This window comes from Callorhinus ursinus, unplaced genomic scaffold (assembly GCF_003265705.2).
Source record: "Callorhinus ursinus isolate GAN/ISIS: 27379988/994484 unplaced genomic scaffold, GSC_fseal_2.0 scaffold40, whole genome shotgun sequence".
In the NCBI taxonomy this organism is placed as follows: Eukaryota; Metazoa; Chordata; class Mammalia; order Carnivora; family Otariidae; genus Callorhinus; species Callorhinus ursinus.
The window spans coordinates 6,700,645-6,716,803 of NW_027397102.1; the positions used below are offsets into that span (position 1 = coordinate 6,700,645).

The following is a 16,159-nucleotide window of genomic DNA, read 5'->3' on the forward strand; positions in this document are numbered from 1 at the left end:
ATGGATATTCATAGCAGCATAATTTATAATTGACAAAAATATGGAAACAACTCAAATGTTCAAGAAACAATGTAGCATATCAATGGAATATAATATTATTCTGCCATAAAAAGAAATTAAGTAATGATACATGTTAACGTGGATGAACCTGAAAACATTATGCTAAGTGAAAGAAGCCAGACACAAAGGCCACATATTGCATGATTCCTTTTATATGAAATATCTAGAATAGGCAAATCTATAGAGACTAGATTAGTGGTTAACAGGGACAGGTGAGGAGAGGATTGGGAATGGAAAGATTGCTAATTGGTATTTTGTTTTTTATTTGGGTGAAAATGTTCTGGAATTAGATAGTGGTGGAAGTTGCACAATACTGTGACTGCACTAAAAAACCACTGAATTGGAAATCGTTAATATTGTAAATTTTATGTTAATTTTATTTCAATGCAAAAAAAATTAAAAACGCTTTTGTGAATGTTACAATAGAAAAAATCAAGCACTATAATATTTCACTAACTATATTTTTAGAGATTAAAAAACTACAATTATTTTTGAAGAGAATTTTTATTAAGATCAATCTAGTAAAATTTTATGGATACACATATAATCAGAACTGCCCTTCTGAAAAAAATTGTAAATCTTTAAAAAATGGAATTGCAATTTTATTTGTTCACAAGCTGATAATAAAGTTATATCTGAGAAAGAATTCTAACTCTTTATTACAGAAAATAGTTAACCTTTTTTATAAAAGCAACCTAGAGAACCACAAGAATTTTGGAAGAAACTTTTCTGGATCTCCCCACTTTGTGAAATTATCACATATAAGAGTAAAATTAAAATTCAAAATTTAACACATAAGTTACACAAAAGGAAATTCACTGACAAAGTTGAAAGCATATTTTTTATATATTCTATTATGATCACAAAATGTATAAAGGTTTCATGTTAGCTACTTTGTGACTAATAATCAGTATGAAGATGTTCTGAAATTAAACTGATGCTAAAGAAAAGCTGTGTTTATAAAATATTTGATAAAAATATTCATCTCTATTAACATTACAACATGGAGGCACATATTACCAATTATGAAACTATATAGGGCAGCTTTAAACAATACTCTGAGATTCTTCTTTTTTTTCATCGTTTTTGACCTCTCCTTTTTCAGCTACTTCTTTTCCCACTTCAGTCTTCCTCTTACTTTCCTTTCCTTTTCCTCCAACTTTCCCATCTCCCTTTCCATTTTCTTCTGTTCCATCTTCCTTTTTTCCATGATTGCCCTCTTTTCCATCTTCTCCTTTCTCATTTCCATCTTCCTCCTTATTTCCAACTTCCTCCTCATTTCCACCTTTCTCCTCTTTCCCATCTTCATCCTCTTTTCTGTCTTCACTCTCTTTTCTGTCTTCTTCCTGTTTTTCTTCTGCTGTGTCTTTTTCATCTTCAAATTCTTTGACATCTTCTCCTTTCCCCTTTCCATGTTCACACTCTTTTTCATCTCCTTTCTCTTTCTCCTTTTCTTCTTCTTCCTCTTTGCTATTTTCTCCCTTCCCTTTTCCATCTTCACCCTTTTTTTCATCTCCTTTTTCTTTTTTCTCTTCTTCTTCCTTTCCATCTTCTTTTTCTTTTCCATCTTCATCTTCTTTTCTATCTCCTTTTCCTTTTCCATCTTTGTTCTCTTTCCCATCTTCTCTTTTCTCCTCTTTTTTGTTTTGGTCTTCTCCATCTCCTTCCTGATCTTTTTCATCTTCTCCTGCTGCTGTCACTACTTCCTTCTTTTCTATTCCCTCTTCTTCAACATCTTCATTTTTTTCTTCTTTCATTTCCTCAAGTTCTTTTTCAGGAGCTGGTGCCTATATGTACAGAGAAAATTAAAAAAGATTATATTTGAAAATTTGGAACTATTTTCCTTATTTAGACAGAATTATATCTATTTTAGAAAAGAATGATGCTTCATTTACAAGAAAGTAATTTTCCTGTGAAAAACACCTCCTAAATATCACAAGATAAGGAAAACATTCTAAGAAATAGGATTAACTAAAATGTCTCCACACAAACATGTATAAATAGATATTTGGAACAATAAATTCAGGAAAACGTATTCATATACAGAATTTTCATTACAAATATGGGAAACAGGGGCGCCTGGGTGGCTCAGTTGGTTAAACAGCTGCCTTAGGCTCAGGCCATGATCCTGGAGTCCCGGGATCGAGTCCCACATCGGGCTCCCTGCTCAGCAGGGAGTCTGCTTCTCCCTCTGACCCTCTTCCCTCTTGTGCTCTCTATCTCTCATTCTCTCTCTCTCAAATAAATAAAATCTTAAAAAAAAACAAATATGGGAAACAGTAAATACAGAAAAAAATGGCATATGTCAGCAATTCTCAATGAGTAAACAAAATGCATTCCTTGAAGAAATAATATTTTGTTTCTATAATAGTGAAATTTAGGTTTTCTTTGAAAAAAGTTACTTGAAAAGTCTTTTATCGGGTAGACTGTGGGGGAAGAACTAAGATGCCCGTGTACTAGGAGGACCTTAGGTTTGCCTTGTCCCTCAAACACAGCTAGATGACTATCAAATCATTCTGAATACCCAAGAAATCTACTTGAGGACTGATAAAACAAACTGCACAAATAGAAGCAGAGGAGAAGCCAAATTGAAAAGCCAGGATTTATGGACACATGGTTTGGGGGAGAAATGGATAGTAGGTGCTATGGAGGCAAGGGAGCCCTGGTCATAGAGAAAGGAGAGAGAGAGTGGTGTGCACAGCGAGACACAGAAGGAGTATACTTCTCCAAAGCCATTGGCTGGGAAAATGAGAGGGGCTGATGTTTGTGACCTTTTGCAACCAATGGGGCTCAAAGACTGGAGTTTTAGAGGTACTCAGGGACAGAGGAGCAGGATGGCACCATTTCCCTCCTTTGTCCCTAAGCATAAACCAATCTTAGTAAACGACACAACTCCAACACTGGCTTCCTAACCTGCTTACACAAAGACCTGCCTCCCTGTACTCTGCCTGTACTGATTTTCTCAGAGAAGTATGCCTAAGGACCAGCACAGAGGGCCCCTTCCCCCAGAAGACCAGCACAAACCCCTGCATGCACCACATCTACTGACCATAGACTTCTGCAAAACTTCAGCTCTAGTGGAATTAGTATCAAGTCTCTTTTAACAAGCAGACCAGAGCATACCTAGTTAAAACTCACCACACAGTGGCCAAGGTCCAAACACTGCCCACTGCAGGCAAGGAGAACCTCTGCAGACTACTGACCTGGGGATAGAGCAATCAAAACACAGCAGCAGAGTGCACACAGCACACACAAGAGAAAATTCTGGAAGGGCCAGGCCCTGGATACTATATGACCTCTTCTTCATAAAGCCATTACTGTCAGGAAAAGGAAACACAACAGGCTTTCCTAACACAGAGAAGAAGACAGAGACCTAGACAAAATGCCAAGAGAGGAATTCACTCCAAAATAAAGAACAAGAAAAGGTCACAGCCAGGGATCTAACAGAAACAAATGTAACTAATATGCCTGGTTCAGAATTTAAAGCAACAATCATAAGGATACTAGCTGGGCTTGAAAAAAGCATGGAAGACATCAGGAAGACCATTACCAGAGAGATAAAAGAGCTAAAAAAACAATCAGGCTGAAATGAAAAATGCAATAACTGAGATTTGAAACTAACTATATGTAACGACCACAAGGATAGAAGAAACAGAACAAATAAGTGATACAGAAAATAGAATTGTAGAAAAATAATGAAGCTGAACAGAAAAGAGAAAGAAAAATTTTGGAACATAAGAGTAGACTTAGGGAACACATTGACTCCATCAAACAAAATAATATTCATGTCATATGAATCCCAGAAGGACAAGAGAGAGAAAAGGGGGCAGGAGGTTTATTTGAGGAAATTATAGTTGAAAACTTCCTTAATTTGGGAAAGGAAACAGACATCCAAATCCAGGATGCACAGAGAATTCCCATCAAGAGGTAAAAAAAAAAAAGGAGGCCAATACCAAGACATATTGTAGTTAAATTTGCAAAATACGGCGATAAAGAAAAAAAATCTAAAAGCAGAAATACAGAGGAAGGAGTTAAGATGGCAGAGGAGTAAGGGGACCCTAAGTTTGTCTCATCTCTTGAATAAGGCTAGATAGTTATCAAATCATTCTGAACACCAGAGAAATCAATCAGAGGTCTGAAAGAACAAATACTTCAAGTCTACAAGTGGAAAAGTGATCACTTTTTAGAAGGTAAGAGGTTCAGGGACTTGAATCTGGTGTGATATAGCTGCTGATACAGGAGAGGAGGGAGCCTGCTTAAGGAGCTTACCCGCATTGTATTATAAGCAGTGGAGTGCAAAATCATAATGTTTAGAAGTTTGCTATAGTGGAGGACGTGCCTGGCTTAAAGGTGCTCAGGTGCAAGAGCAGGGCAGAATTCCAGGTGTGACACCATGGTCTGAGGATCCCCTGGGTCCAGTGAGTAATGGGTGGTCTTAAGGCTGCTCTGTTCCCAGGCATAGGAGAGGGAAGCTGGCTGAGAACAGCGAGTCTAGGTGCCAGCTTTCTGCTCTGTATTGCCATAAACTTTGAACCACTGTGCAGTTGTGGGACCACTTTCCTAGGACAAGTCCGGCAAAAGGCAGAAGTTTGGTAAGACCCTACCCAGGGGGAACAGCAGGGCTCCATTATATGGGAATCCCTAAAAGTTAGAGTTTTGAAACTCATTCACATGCTTGAGATAAAAAAAGCTTGGACACAGGCAGGGTGAACACAAGGTTCTGACAGAAACCAGGGAGAGATGATTGCTCTTCAGTGAGGGCTCACTGAAGAGTTGGGGGTACAAATTTTCAGCTCCATGGCTAGAGAACAGGGCATTGCCCTATTCATTCCACCCCTCAGTGCTGAGAGACTTCAGGGGGCAAAACAGTGCCACCAAAACAGTCCAGAGCCACTTAGAGTAAGTACTGCCTCCCTGTGCACTGGAGGCACATATTCACTAGGGCAAGTCCACATAAGAATCAGTGCAACAGGCCCCTCCTCCAGAAGACCAGAACAAACGATTTGCTCACACCAAGTTTATTGATCATAGAGTGCTGCAAAGCTTCAGCTCTAGGGGAAAGAGTATCTAGACTCCTTTGTACTTTTATTTTTATTTATCATTATTTTTTCATTTATTTTCTTATTTTTTCCAATTTTTCTTTTATTCTTTTTTAAATTTTATTTTTATATATACTATATATATATTTATACATATATATGTTTTGCTTTGTGTTTCTTTTCATTGAAATTTATTTTAACATATACATATATATATTTTTTCTTTTTTTCTTATCTTGGGATCTAGTTTCTTTTAACAAGCAGACCAAAACACACCCAGGATTTAGTTTTGTTTGTTTGTTTGTTTTTGTTGTGTTGTTATTGTAGTTATTGTTATTTTTTCTTTCTTCTTTTTTTTCTGGACAAAATGATGAGATGGACAAATTCACCAAAAAAAAAAAAAAAAAAGAACAGGAGGTAGTACTCACAGCTGGGGTTTAATCAATACACATATAAATAAGATGTCTGAAATAGAGTTTAAAACAAAAATTATAAGGATAATAGCTGGGCTTGAAAAAAGCATAGAAGACATTACAGACCCCCTTACTGTAGAGATAAAAGAACTGAAATGTAGTCAGGCCGAAATTAAATGCTATAATCAAAATGCAGTCCCAAGCGGAGGCTGTAGAAATGAGCATGGATGAATCAGAAGAGAGATTCAGTGATATAGAAGATAAAATTATGGAAAATAAGGAAGCTGAAAAGAAGAGGGAAAGAAAACTATTAGATCACTAAGGTAGACTTAGGGAACTCAACAATAACACAAAGCAAAATAATATCCATATTATAGGAGTCCCAGAAGAAGAAGAGCAGGAAAAGGAGCTCAAGGTTTATTTGAACAAATTATACCTGAGAACATCCCTAATCTGGGGAAGGAAACAGGCATTCACGTCCAAGAGGCACAGAGAACTCCCCTCAAAATTAAAAAAAAAAAAGGTCAACTCCATTACATATCACAGTGCAACTTGAAAAACACAAAGATAAAGAGAATTCTGAAAGCAGCTCGAGACTAGAAGTCCTTAACATACAACAGTAGACATAAGGCTAGTAGCAGAACTGTCCAAAGAGACTTGGCAGGCCAGAAGGACTGGCAGGATAAATTCAATGTGCTAAATGGGAAAAATGCAGCCAAGAATACTTTATACAGCAAGGCTGTCATTCAGAATAGGAGAGATAGTTTCCAAGACAAACAAAAACTAAAGGAATTCATGAACACTAAACCAGTCCTACAAGAAATATTAAAGGGGACCTTTTGAGCAGAAAGAGACCAAAAGTAACAAAGACTAGAAAAGAACAGAGAAAATCTACAGGAACAGCAACTTTACAGGTAATACAATAGCACTAAATTCGTATCTTTCAATAACTACTCTGAATGTAAATGGACTAAATGATCCAATCAAAAGACATAGGGTATCAGAATGGATAAAACAAACAAACAAACAAACAAACAAGACCCATCAATATGCTGCTTTTAAGAAGCTCATTATAGACCACAAGACATCTCCAGATTGAAAGTGAGTGGGTGATGACCTATTTATCATGCTAATGTACATTAAAAGAAAGCTGGAGTAGCCATACTTATATCAGACAAACTAGATTTTACACCAAAGACTGTAATAAGAGATGAAGAAGGACACTATATCAAAATAAAGGAGTATATCCAACAAGAAGATCTAACAATTGTAAATATTTATGCACCCAACATGAGGGAACCCAAATATATAAAACATTTAATAACAAACATAAAAGAACTCATTGATAATAATACAATAATAGGAAGGGACTTTAACACCCCATTATATCAATGGAAAGATCATCCAAGCAGAAAATCAACAAGGAAACAATGGCTTTGCATAACACACTGAACCCGATGGACTTAACAGATATATTCAGAGCATTTCATCTTAAAGCAGCAGAATACTCATTCTTTTCATGTGAACATGGGACATTCTCCTCAATAGATTACATACCAGGTCACAAATCAGGCTTCAAGAGATACAAAAAGATTGAGATCGTACCATGCGTATTTTCAGACCAAAACGCTATGAACCTTGAAGTCAAGCACAAGAAAAAAAAATTTGGAAAGACCACAAATATATGGAAATTAAAGAACATCCTACTAAACAATGAATGGGACAACCAGGATATCAAGAGAAAATAATAAAATATATGGAAACAGATTAAAATGAAAACATCATAGTCCAAAACCTTTGTGATGCAGCAAAAGTGGTCCTAAGAGGGAAGCAATAGCAATATAGACCTACCTCAAGAAGCAAGAAAAATCTCAAATATGCAATCTAAACTCACACCTAAAGAAGTTAGAAAAAGAGTAGTAAATGAAGCCTAAATCCAGGAAAAGAAGGGAAATAATAAATATTACAGCAGAAATAAATGATATAGAAACAACAACAATAACAACACCCAGTAGGACAGATCAATGAAACCAAGTTCTTTAAAAATTAGTAAAATTGATAAACCCCTAGACAGACTTATCCAAAAGAAAAGAGAAAGGACCCAAATAAATAAAATCACAAATGAGAGAGGAGAAATAAGAAACAATACCACAGAAATACAAATGATTTTAAGAGAATATTTTTTTAAAAGATTTTTTATTTTTATTTGACAGAGAGAGATAGCGAGAGCAGGAACACAAGCAGGGGGAGTGGGAGAGGGAGAAGCAGGCTTCTCATTGAGCAGGGAGCCCAATGCAGGGCTCGATCCCAGGACCCTGAGATCACGACCTGAGCCGAAGGCAGACGCTTAATGACTGAGCCACCCAGGCGCCCCAATTTTAAGAGAATATTATGAAAAATTATATGCTGCAAAATTGGACAATTTGGAAGAAATGGATAAATTCCTAGAAACATACAAACTACCAAAACTGAAACAGGAAGAAATAGAAAATGTGAACAGAACCATAGCCAGCAGAGAAATTGGATCAGTAATGAAAAATTTCCAAAAAAACAATATTTCAAGGGCAAGATGGCCTCACAGGTGAATTTTACCAAACATTTAAAGAGTTAATACCTATTCTTCTCAAACTATTTCAGAAAATAGAAATGGAAGGAAAACTTCCAAATTCATCTATGAGGCCTGTATTATATGGATACCAAAACCAGATAGGGCGCCTGGGTGGCTCAGTTGGTTAAGCGACTGCCTTCGGCTCAGGTCATGATCCTGGAGTCCCAGGATCGAGTCCCACATCGGGCTCCCTGCTCAGCGGGGAGTCTGCTTCTCCCTCTGACCCTATCCCCTCTCATGTGCTCTCTCTCTCATTCTCTCTCAAATAAATAAATAAAATCTTTAAAAAAAAAACAGATAAAGACTCCACTACAAAAAGAACTACAGGCCAATATCCCTGTTGAACATGGATGCAAAAATTCTCAATAAAATACCAGCAAGCCCAATCCAACAATACATTGATAAAGTTATTCACCATGACTTTTTTCCTAAATTTATCTATGAGGCCTGTATTACACAGATACCAAAACCAGATAAAGACTCCACTACAAAAAGAACTACAGGCCAATATCCCTGTTGAACATGGATGCAAAAATTCTCAATAAAATACCAGCAAGCCCAACCCAACAATTCACTGATAAAGTCATTCACCATGACTTTATCAGGGTGATTCAGTATTTGCAAATAAATCAACATGATATACCACATTAATAAAAGAAAAGATAAGAACCATATCATCTTCTCAGTAGATGCAAAAAAAAAAGTATTTGACAAAGTATAACACTTATTTTGTAAAAAAAAACCTCAACAAAGTAGGGGCAGAGGGAACATACCTCAACATCACACATGCCATATATGAAAAACCCACAGCTAATATCATCCTCAATGGAGAAAAACTGAGAGTTCTTCCTCTACAGTCAGAAACAAGACAGGGATGTCCACTCTCATCATTGCTATTTACCATAGTACTGGAAGTCTTAGCCACAGCAATGAGACAACATGAAGAAATAAATGCACCCAAATCAGCAAGGAAGTAGTCAAACTTTCCCTATTTGCAGATGAGATAATAATATATATAGAAACCCAAAATACTCCACCAAAAAAAACTTCTAGAATTGATAAAGGAATTCAGTAAAATTGCAGGATATAAAATCAATGTACAGAAATCTGTTGCATTTCTATACACCGATAATGACGGAGCAGAAAAAGAAATGAAGGAATCAATCCCATCTACAATTGAACAAGAAACCATAAGATACCTAGGAATAAACCTAGCCAAAAAGGTAAAAGATCTGTGCTCTGAAAACTATAAAACACTGATGAAAGAAATTGAATTTGGTACAAAGAAATGAAAATCAATTCCATGCTCATGGAGTGGAAGAACAAATACTGTTAAAATATCTGTACTACCCAAAGCTTACTACACATTTAATGCAATCCCTATCAAAATATCAACAGTATTTTTCAAAGAGCTAGAACAAACAATCCTAAATTTTCTATGGAACCACAAAAATCCCGAATAGCCAAAGCAAACTTGAAAAAGAAAGCAAAGCTGGAAGCATCACAATTCCAGACTTGAAGTTATATTACAAAGCTGTAGTGATCAAGGCAGTGTGGTACTGGCACAAAAACAGACAAACAGATCAATGGAACAGAATAGAAAACCCAGAAATGGTGTGCTCGCTTTGGCAGCACATATACTGAAAACCCAGAAATGGACCCACAACTATATGGTCAACTAATTTTCAATAAAGCAAGAGAGGATATCCTAAAAGACAGTCTCTTCAACAATGGTGTTGTGAAAACTTGATAGCTACATGCAGAAGAATGAAACTGGACCAGTTTCTTACACCATACACAAAAATAAACTCAAAATGATGAAAGACCTAAATGTGAGACAGGAAAACATCAGAATCCTAGAGTAGAACACAGGCTATAACCTCTTTGACATCAGCTAAAGCAACTTCTGACTAGATATGTTGCCCAAGGCAAGGGAACCAAAAGCAAAAATGAACTGTTAGGACCTCATCAAGATGAAAAGCTTATGCACAACAAAGGAAACAATCAACAAAACTAAAAGGCAACCTACAAAATGGGAGAAGATATTTGCAATTGATGTATGTGATAAAGGGTTAGTATCCAATATATATGAAGAAGTTATGAAACTCAACACCTAAAAAACAAATAATCCAGTTAAGAAAAGAGCAAAAGATATGAATAGACATTTTTCTAAAAAAGATATACAGATGGCTAAAGACACATGAAAAGTTGCTCAACATCACTTAATTATCAGGGAAATACAAATCAAAACTACAATGAGATATCACTTCATCCCTGTCAGAATGGCTAAAATTAACAAACAGGAATCAACAGGTGTTGGCATGGATGTGGAGAAAGGGGAACCCTCTTACACTGTTGGTGGGAAAGCAAACTGGTGTAGCCACTGTGGAAAACCTTTTAGAGTTTCCTCAAAAAGTTAGAAGTAGAACTAACTTATGACCCAGCAATTGCACTACTAGGTATTTATCCAAAGGAAACAAAAATACTGATTCAAAGGGTCACATTCACCCTGATGTTTATAGCAACATTATCAAGAATAGTGAAATTATGGAAAGAGCCCAATGTCCATGGACTGATGAATGGATAAAGAAGATGTGGTGTATATATATATATATATATATATATATATATATATATATACAATGAAATATTACTCAACCATCAAAAGGAATGAAATCTTGCCATTCGCAATGATGTGGATGGAGCTAGAGAGTCTTATGCTAAGTGAAATAGGTCAGTGACAAAAACACAAGTACTATATGATTTCACTCATATGTGGAATTTAAGAAACAAAAGAGATGAACATGGGGGAAAAAAGAATGAGAGGCAAACCAGAAAACAGACTGTTAACTATAGAGAACAAACTGATGTTTGCTGGAGGGGAGGTAGTTGAGGGGTCAGTTAAATGGGTCATGGGTATGAAGGAGGGCACTGGTTGTGATGAGCACTGGCTGTTGTATGTAAGTGATGAATCACTAAATTCTACACCTGAAATACTATTACACTGCAAATCAATGAATTTAAATTAAAAAATAAATAAAGTAAAAATGAAAATTGTTTTACCTTATAAAACAGGATCGCTTAGAAAAAAATTTTTCCCTAAATGCACAGATTTGATTTGTAAATTGGGTACTATATCTCATTTTCATTGTTTTGCTACAATACCTAAAAATAAGATATGTATTAAATATGCAAACAGAGACCCATAAGAAACATTTACATAATGATTTCTTTTGCAGTCTGCAGGGGAAAAAGAATCATAGGATCTTGGAAAGGGATTTATAAACAGCCCATGTGCCGGCAAAATAGTAGAGGATTGCTCTGTATTTAATATAAGTCATGATCCCTGGCATTATTATCTTAATTCTCTTAATAGCATTGCTAATCCACTACTCCCACTACCCATACCTGTAAATTCATGTATTTTAAGTTCAGTTTCTTATTTTCCCCTTAGATACCATTATATTATATCCCATAAACTGAATATTTGTGTCCCCCATAATTTATATGATGAAACCTAATCCCCAGTGTGATAGTATTTGGAGATAGGACCTATGGGAGGTGATTAGGTCATGAAGGTGGAGCCCTCATGGATGAGATTAGTGCCCCTACAAAAGAGACCCCAGAGAGTTCTCTCACCCCTTCCATCATTTCAGGACACAGCAAGAAGGCTGCTGTGTAAAAAACAGAAAGTAGGTCCTCACAAGACACCAAAATATATGTTTTGATCTTGGACTTCCCAGCCTCCAGAACTGTAAGAAATAAATTTCTGTTGTTTATAAGTCACCTAGTCTGTGGTATTTGTTATAGCAGCTGGAATGGACTAAGAAACTATAGAACCACTACACATTTAATGTTTCTCAACTTTTAAAGTACAAGGCAAATAAGATTTCATTCAGCAGCACCCATTGTTAAACTTTCAAATGGACAGATCTGTTAATATTGTAAAATACCTCCATAATTTTGGCTTCTCCATTTTCAGTATTTTCATCATTACATTCTCCTTTAATAACTTCTTGCTTGTTTTCAACTATTGCTTTGACACCTGCATCTGTATTTTTTTCCATCATATCATTTGTTGTCTTCAGTTTCTGTCCAGCAACACAGAATAATAAAAATAAATATATAACTTAACTGATGTGTTAAATTAAATAGCCCAAGTTACTTTACCAGCTGCTATAATGATTTACAGAAAGCTTTAAAATATCCATATAAACTTAATATCAACAAAAATATCACTTCACACTTTTAGTTTCATCCTAAACCTAAAGCAGCATTAAAAATGAATAATATTCTGGGACACCTGGGTGGCTCAGTCAGTTAAGTGTAGGACTCTTGGTTTCAGCTCAGGTCATGATCTTAGGGTCCTGGGATTGAGCCCTGCGAAGGGCTCCACACTTAGCACAGAGTCTGCTTGTCCCTCTCCCTTCCCCTCCCCCCGTCCTCCCTTCCCCTACCCCCCGTCCTCCCCTCCCCCTGCTTGTGCTCTCTCTCTCAAATAAATAAATAAATAAATAAAATCTTTTTAAAAAAATGAATAATGGGTTTGATATAAATCAAATAAACTTTCTTTTAGATGAGCAGCAACAAGTTAGAATACTGACCAGTGTCCACTCAGAGCTAATTGCATCAGATTAGACTTTGATAAATTAACTCTTTTTGACTAGAGGGGGAGTTTATCTGTCATGTCTAATAATTAGCAACAGGGTTTTGTTGATAGTAAAGCTTCCAGTGGTAATAATTAAGAGAAATACTATGTTAGCAAGAGCATCACTTTAGATATATTTGAAAGAGATAACCTGGGGACAGAGGTGACTCAATATATGTATCTACAAGTTTGAAATGACTTGAATCATGACCAAGAAAGCTCTTTGCCTGTGTGTGTAAAGAGCACTGGATTAAGAGCCAGAAAACCTGTGTTTGAATTCTGGATCTGTTACTTACTTGATGTGATCTTGAGCAAAAGTATAAATCTCTTTGTGCATGTCTTTTATATGTAAAAAAGTGTAATAACACATACCTCATAGGGATGTTATAAGGAGCAAATGATAAAATATATGTAAAATTGCTTTAGAAACTATAAAACACAATATAGGTATATTATTACTATTTTAACACATAAGAAACTGAGAACCAAGTAAGTTAATGCATTTTAAAGTCCATTATTATATAGTATTTGTTTTATTGTAGCATTATCTTCTATTTTTAAAGGAAATAAAGTGTTTAAGATCTTTTTTTAAAAGATTGTATTTATTTATTTGAGATAGAGAGAGAGCATGAGCCGGGGGGGAGGGGCAGAGGGAGAAGCAGACTCCCCCACTGAGCAGGGAGCCAGATGCAGGGCTGGATTCTAGGACCCTGAGATCATGACCTTAGCCTAAGGTAGACACTTAACCCACTGAGCCACCCAGGTGCCCCAACTATCTTAATAACCTATAAATTGGGTACCTAATTTTACAGAATAGTGACCTTGAAATGTGAAAGAGAGAAAAAAAATTTAAAAACCTTTCTCTTCTGTTGTCACTTATTGTTGCTAAAACTTCACTTGCCCTAGTTTTAGCAGTTTTTTAATGAATTCAGAGCATTTTATAAATATGACTATAATTTACAGTTTCTCCAATCACAAAATGATGGGATTTGATGATTTTAATGTTCCTCCTAGCTTTAACCTTTTATGATTTTAGGAATTTAACCAATCTTTAAAATACTATCCATACCTCAATAAAGCAATTTAAAAAATTAATTGTATTATATTTACACATTATTACACAAATAAATTAATATAAATATAGGGGGGAAAGTGAAGTTAGCATTGAGGCTATTTCTATTTTTCATGTTGTTAGCCTCAACATCAGAGTATATAATTCTATATGAAATCAATTGTGTTCATTTAAAAATAATGTATGTGAAAACACTGCAAACTGTGCAAACTGTAAAGTATTATCAAATGTTAGTTACTCCTATTATTACTTTGGTTACTACAGTTTACACCTTTTGTTTTCCCAGGAATATTGGTGTTGTGACTATATGATGTTAAAGTCATCTACATTTTACAGATCTACCCAACTAAAATTTTGTTTTGTTTCTTCCTAATGAAAATGCCAAAACACAGAACATGAACAAACATCCTTACTCAAAAAGCTTACATGTACCATATGGTATAATGTAATATATTACTAACTAAACAGAAAATAAAGAAAGCAAAATGATCAGCTGCATGCCTTTCCAAAAAAAATATTTCTGAAGTAAAGCAATTTTCTCTCAACATTGCATGTTGAATATTTACCTTTGGAGTTGATGTTCTTTTGGGCTTCAACTCTGGTGTAATGGGCACAGGCATCTGCATCAAAAAACACAAGTCATGGGGGGGAGGAAATCATAATTGAAGAAAGATCACTAATAATGAAATCCAACCTTTTAATTTAAATAAATGGGTGTTTATTTAGGAAACAATTTATTTAGGAAATAAATATTTATTTAGCATTAGGGGAAAAAAAACAAAAAAAATCAAACATTTCCTTGGTGTGAAAGTTTTTTACTAAGACATCCAAAATAGGGGTGCCTGGGTAGCTCAGTAGTTAAGCTTCTGCCTTCAGCTCAGGTCAAGGTCCTGGGATTGAGCCCACGCATCGGGCTCCCTGCTCAGCGGAGAGCCTGCTTCTCCCTCTCCCCCTCCCTCTGCTTGTGTTCCCTCTCTCGCTGTGTCTCTCTCTGTCAAAATAAATAAAATCTTAAAAAAAAGACATCCAAAATAAATCTTGTATAAAAAAACTAGTATTGTCCAGAATTCCCTGAATTTTAACATTTTACAATGCATGAGAAACTTTTTTTAAAGGACCGCTTACAGCAGACAGTCTGGCTGATCTTCTCTTTGGCTATAAGTAACAAAAATAGTAATAATTAGTTAATAGAATTATGGATATACAAAACTAGTATTATTATAGTGTGAAAATATTTAGTATAACACTACATGAACATTGTTTTTAAAGAAGAAGTTGTGAACTTGAGTAGAAAATATAGTAGAAATATAAATTTTTAATTTCCCTCCCCTGGACCCTTTATATAGATAAGGAAAAAAACAATCCCAAATTAAACTTCAATGAAAACAATGGCTAATAACAAGGAAATAAAAATATAGCCCCTTCTTGCAAACTGACAGAGCAATTTTTTTTTCTTAAAAGGAAGAAGCTCTCTCCATATCTTAAGCATAAGGTCCTAAATTCCAAGAAGTTTGGAATTTTCAATACCTGCTATACTTCTGAAAGAGCTCACAGGCATACCATATTGGTTCTTATATGGTACAAATATACAAACCAGTGTCAATTTCTTAGCTGTTTATGTGTCTCAAATTCATAAAGCAAGTGGATTTTTTCAAACAGATTCTAAAACTAAAAAAGAAAACAACAACAACAAAAAAACCTCACCTCCTGCCTCATATCACCTTGACTGGCAGCCTATACAAAAGAGAAAACCACACAGGAATAAGATCATTGATATAAACACATAGATCAGAAAATATTGCATGGATTACAGTTGTAACATAAACACTTATGACTTTTTCCTGGATTCTGGCTCAAGTAGCCACGTGTTATTTCCTAGTAGCATGCTACATACTGCTGTCCACTAACGTGCAAATGTGCACCAAGATGCAAATCCATTCTCAAGACATAAATCTACACAACTGATAGTCAATTCCATCCTTTTGTGTAAATTGCATCTCCTAAAAACAAACCTTTTAAATTTTAAAATCCACCTGCTATAGCCAGTGTTAAAGCCAAAAAAAAAAAAAAAAAGTGTGGGGCCAGCAGAATGAAGGCGGAACTTAATGCAATTTCCCTGTTTTGCGTTATGTTTTATATGCAATTGTACTTATTGGACTCTCTCTACTGACTGGACAATTCTTTCCAAGTTTTTCATACAAGAACTACAACCCCCCAAATGCTTCAATGCTTTTTTCTCTTTCTTTCTTTCTTTCTTTCTTTCTTTCTTTCTTTCTTTCTTTCTTTCTTTCTTTCTTTCTTTCTTTCTTTCTTATCATT

General features: G+C 35.4%; 1 protein-coding gene across 1 annotated transcript in view; it reads right to left on the bottom strand.

Annotated features, from left to right (window-relative positions):
• Positions 1–483: 483 nt before the first annotated feature.
• The window catches only part of HMGN5 (high mobility group nucleosome binding domain 5), a 17,448-nt gene continuing 1,772 nt past the window's right edge, over positions 484–16,159 (bottom strand). The window contains exons 2-6 of the mRNA XM_073880878.1: positions 15,545–15,574; positions 14,966–14,995; positions 14,407–14,460; positions 12,074–12,211; positions 484–1,847 (exon numbers count right to left, since the gene is read on the bottom strand). Coding sequence (XP_073736979.1) covers positions 1,107–1,847; positions 12,074–12,211; positions 14,407–14,460; positions 14,966–14,995; positions 15,545–15,574 — 993 coding nt within the window. The 3' untranslated portion in view covers positions 484–1,106. The remainder of the gene's footprint in view (positions 1,848–12,073; positions 12,212–14,406; positions 14,461–14,965; positions 14,996–15,544; positions 15,575–16,159) is intronic.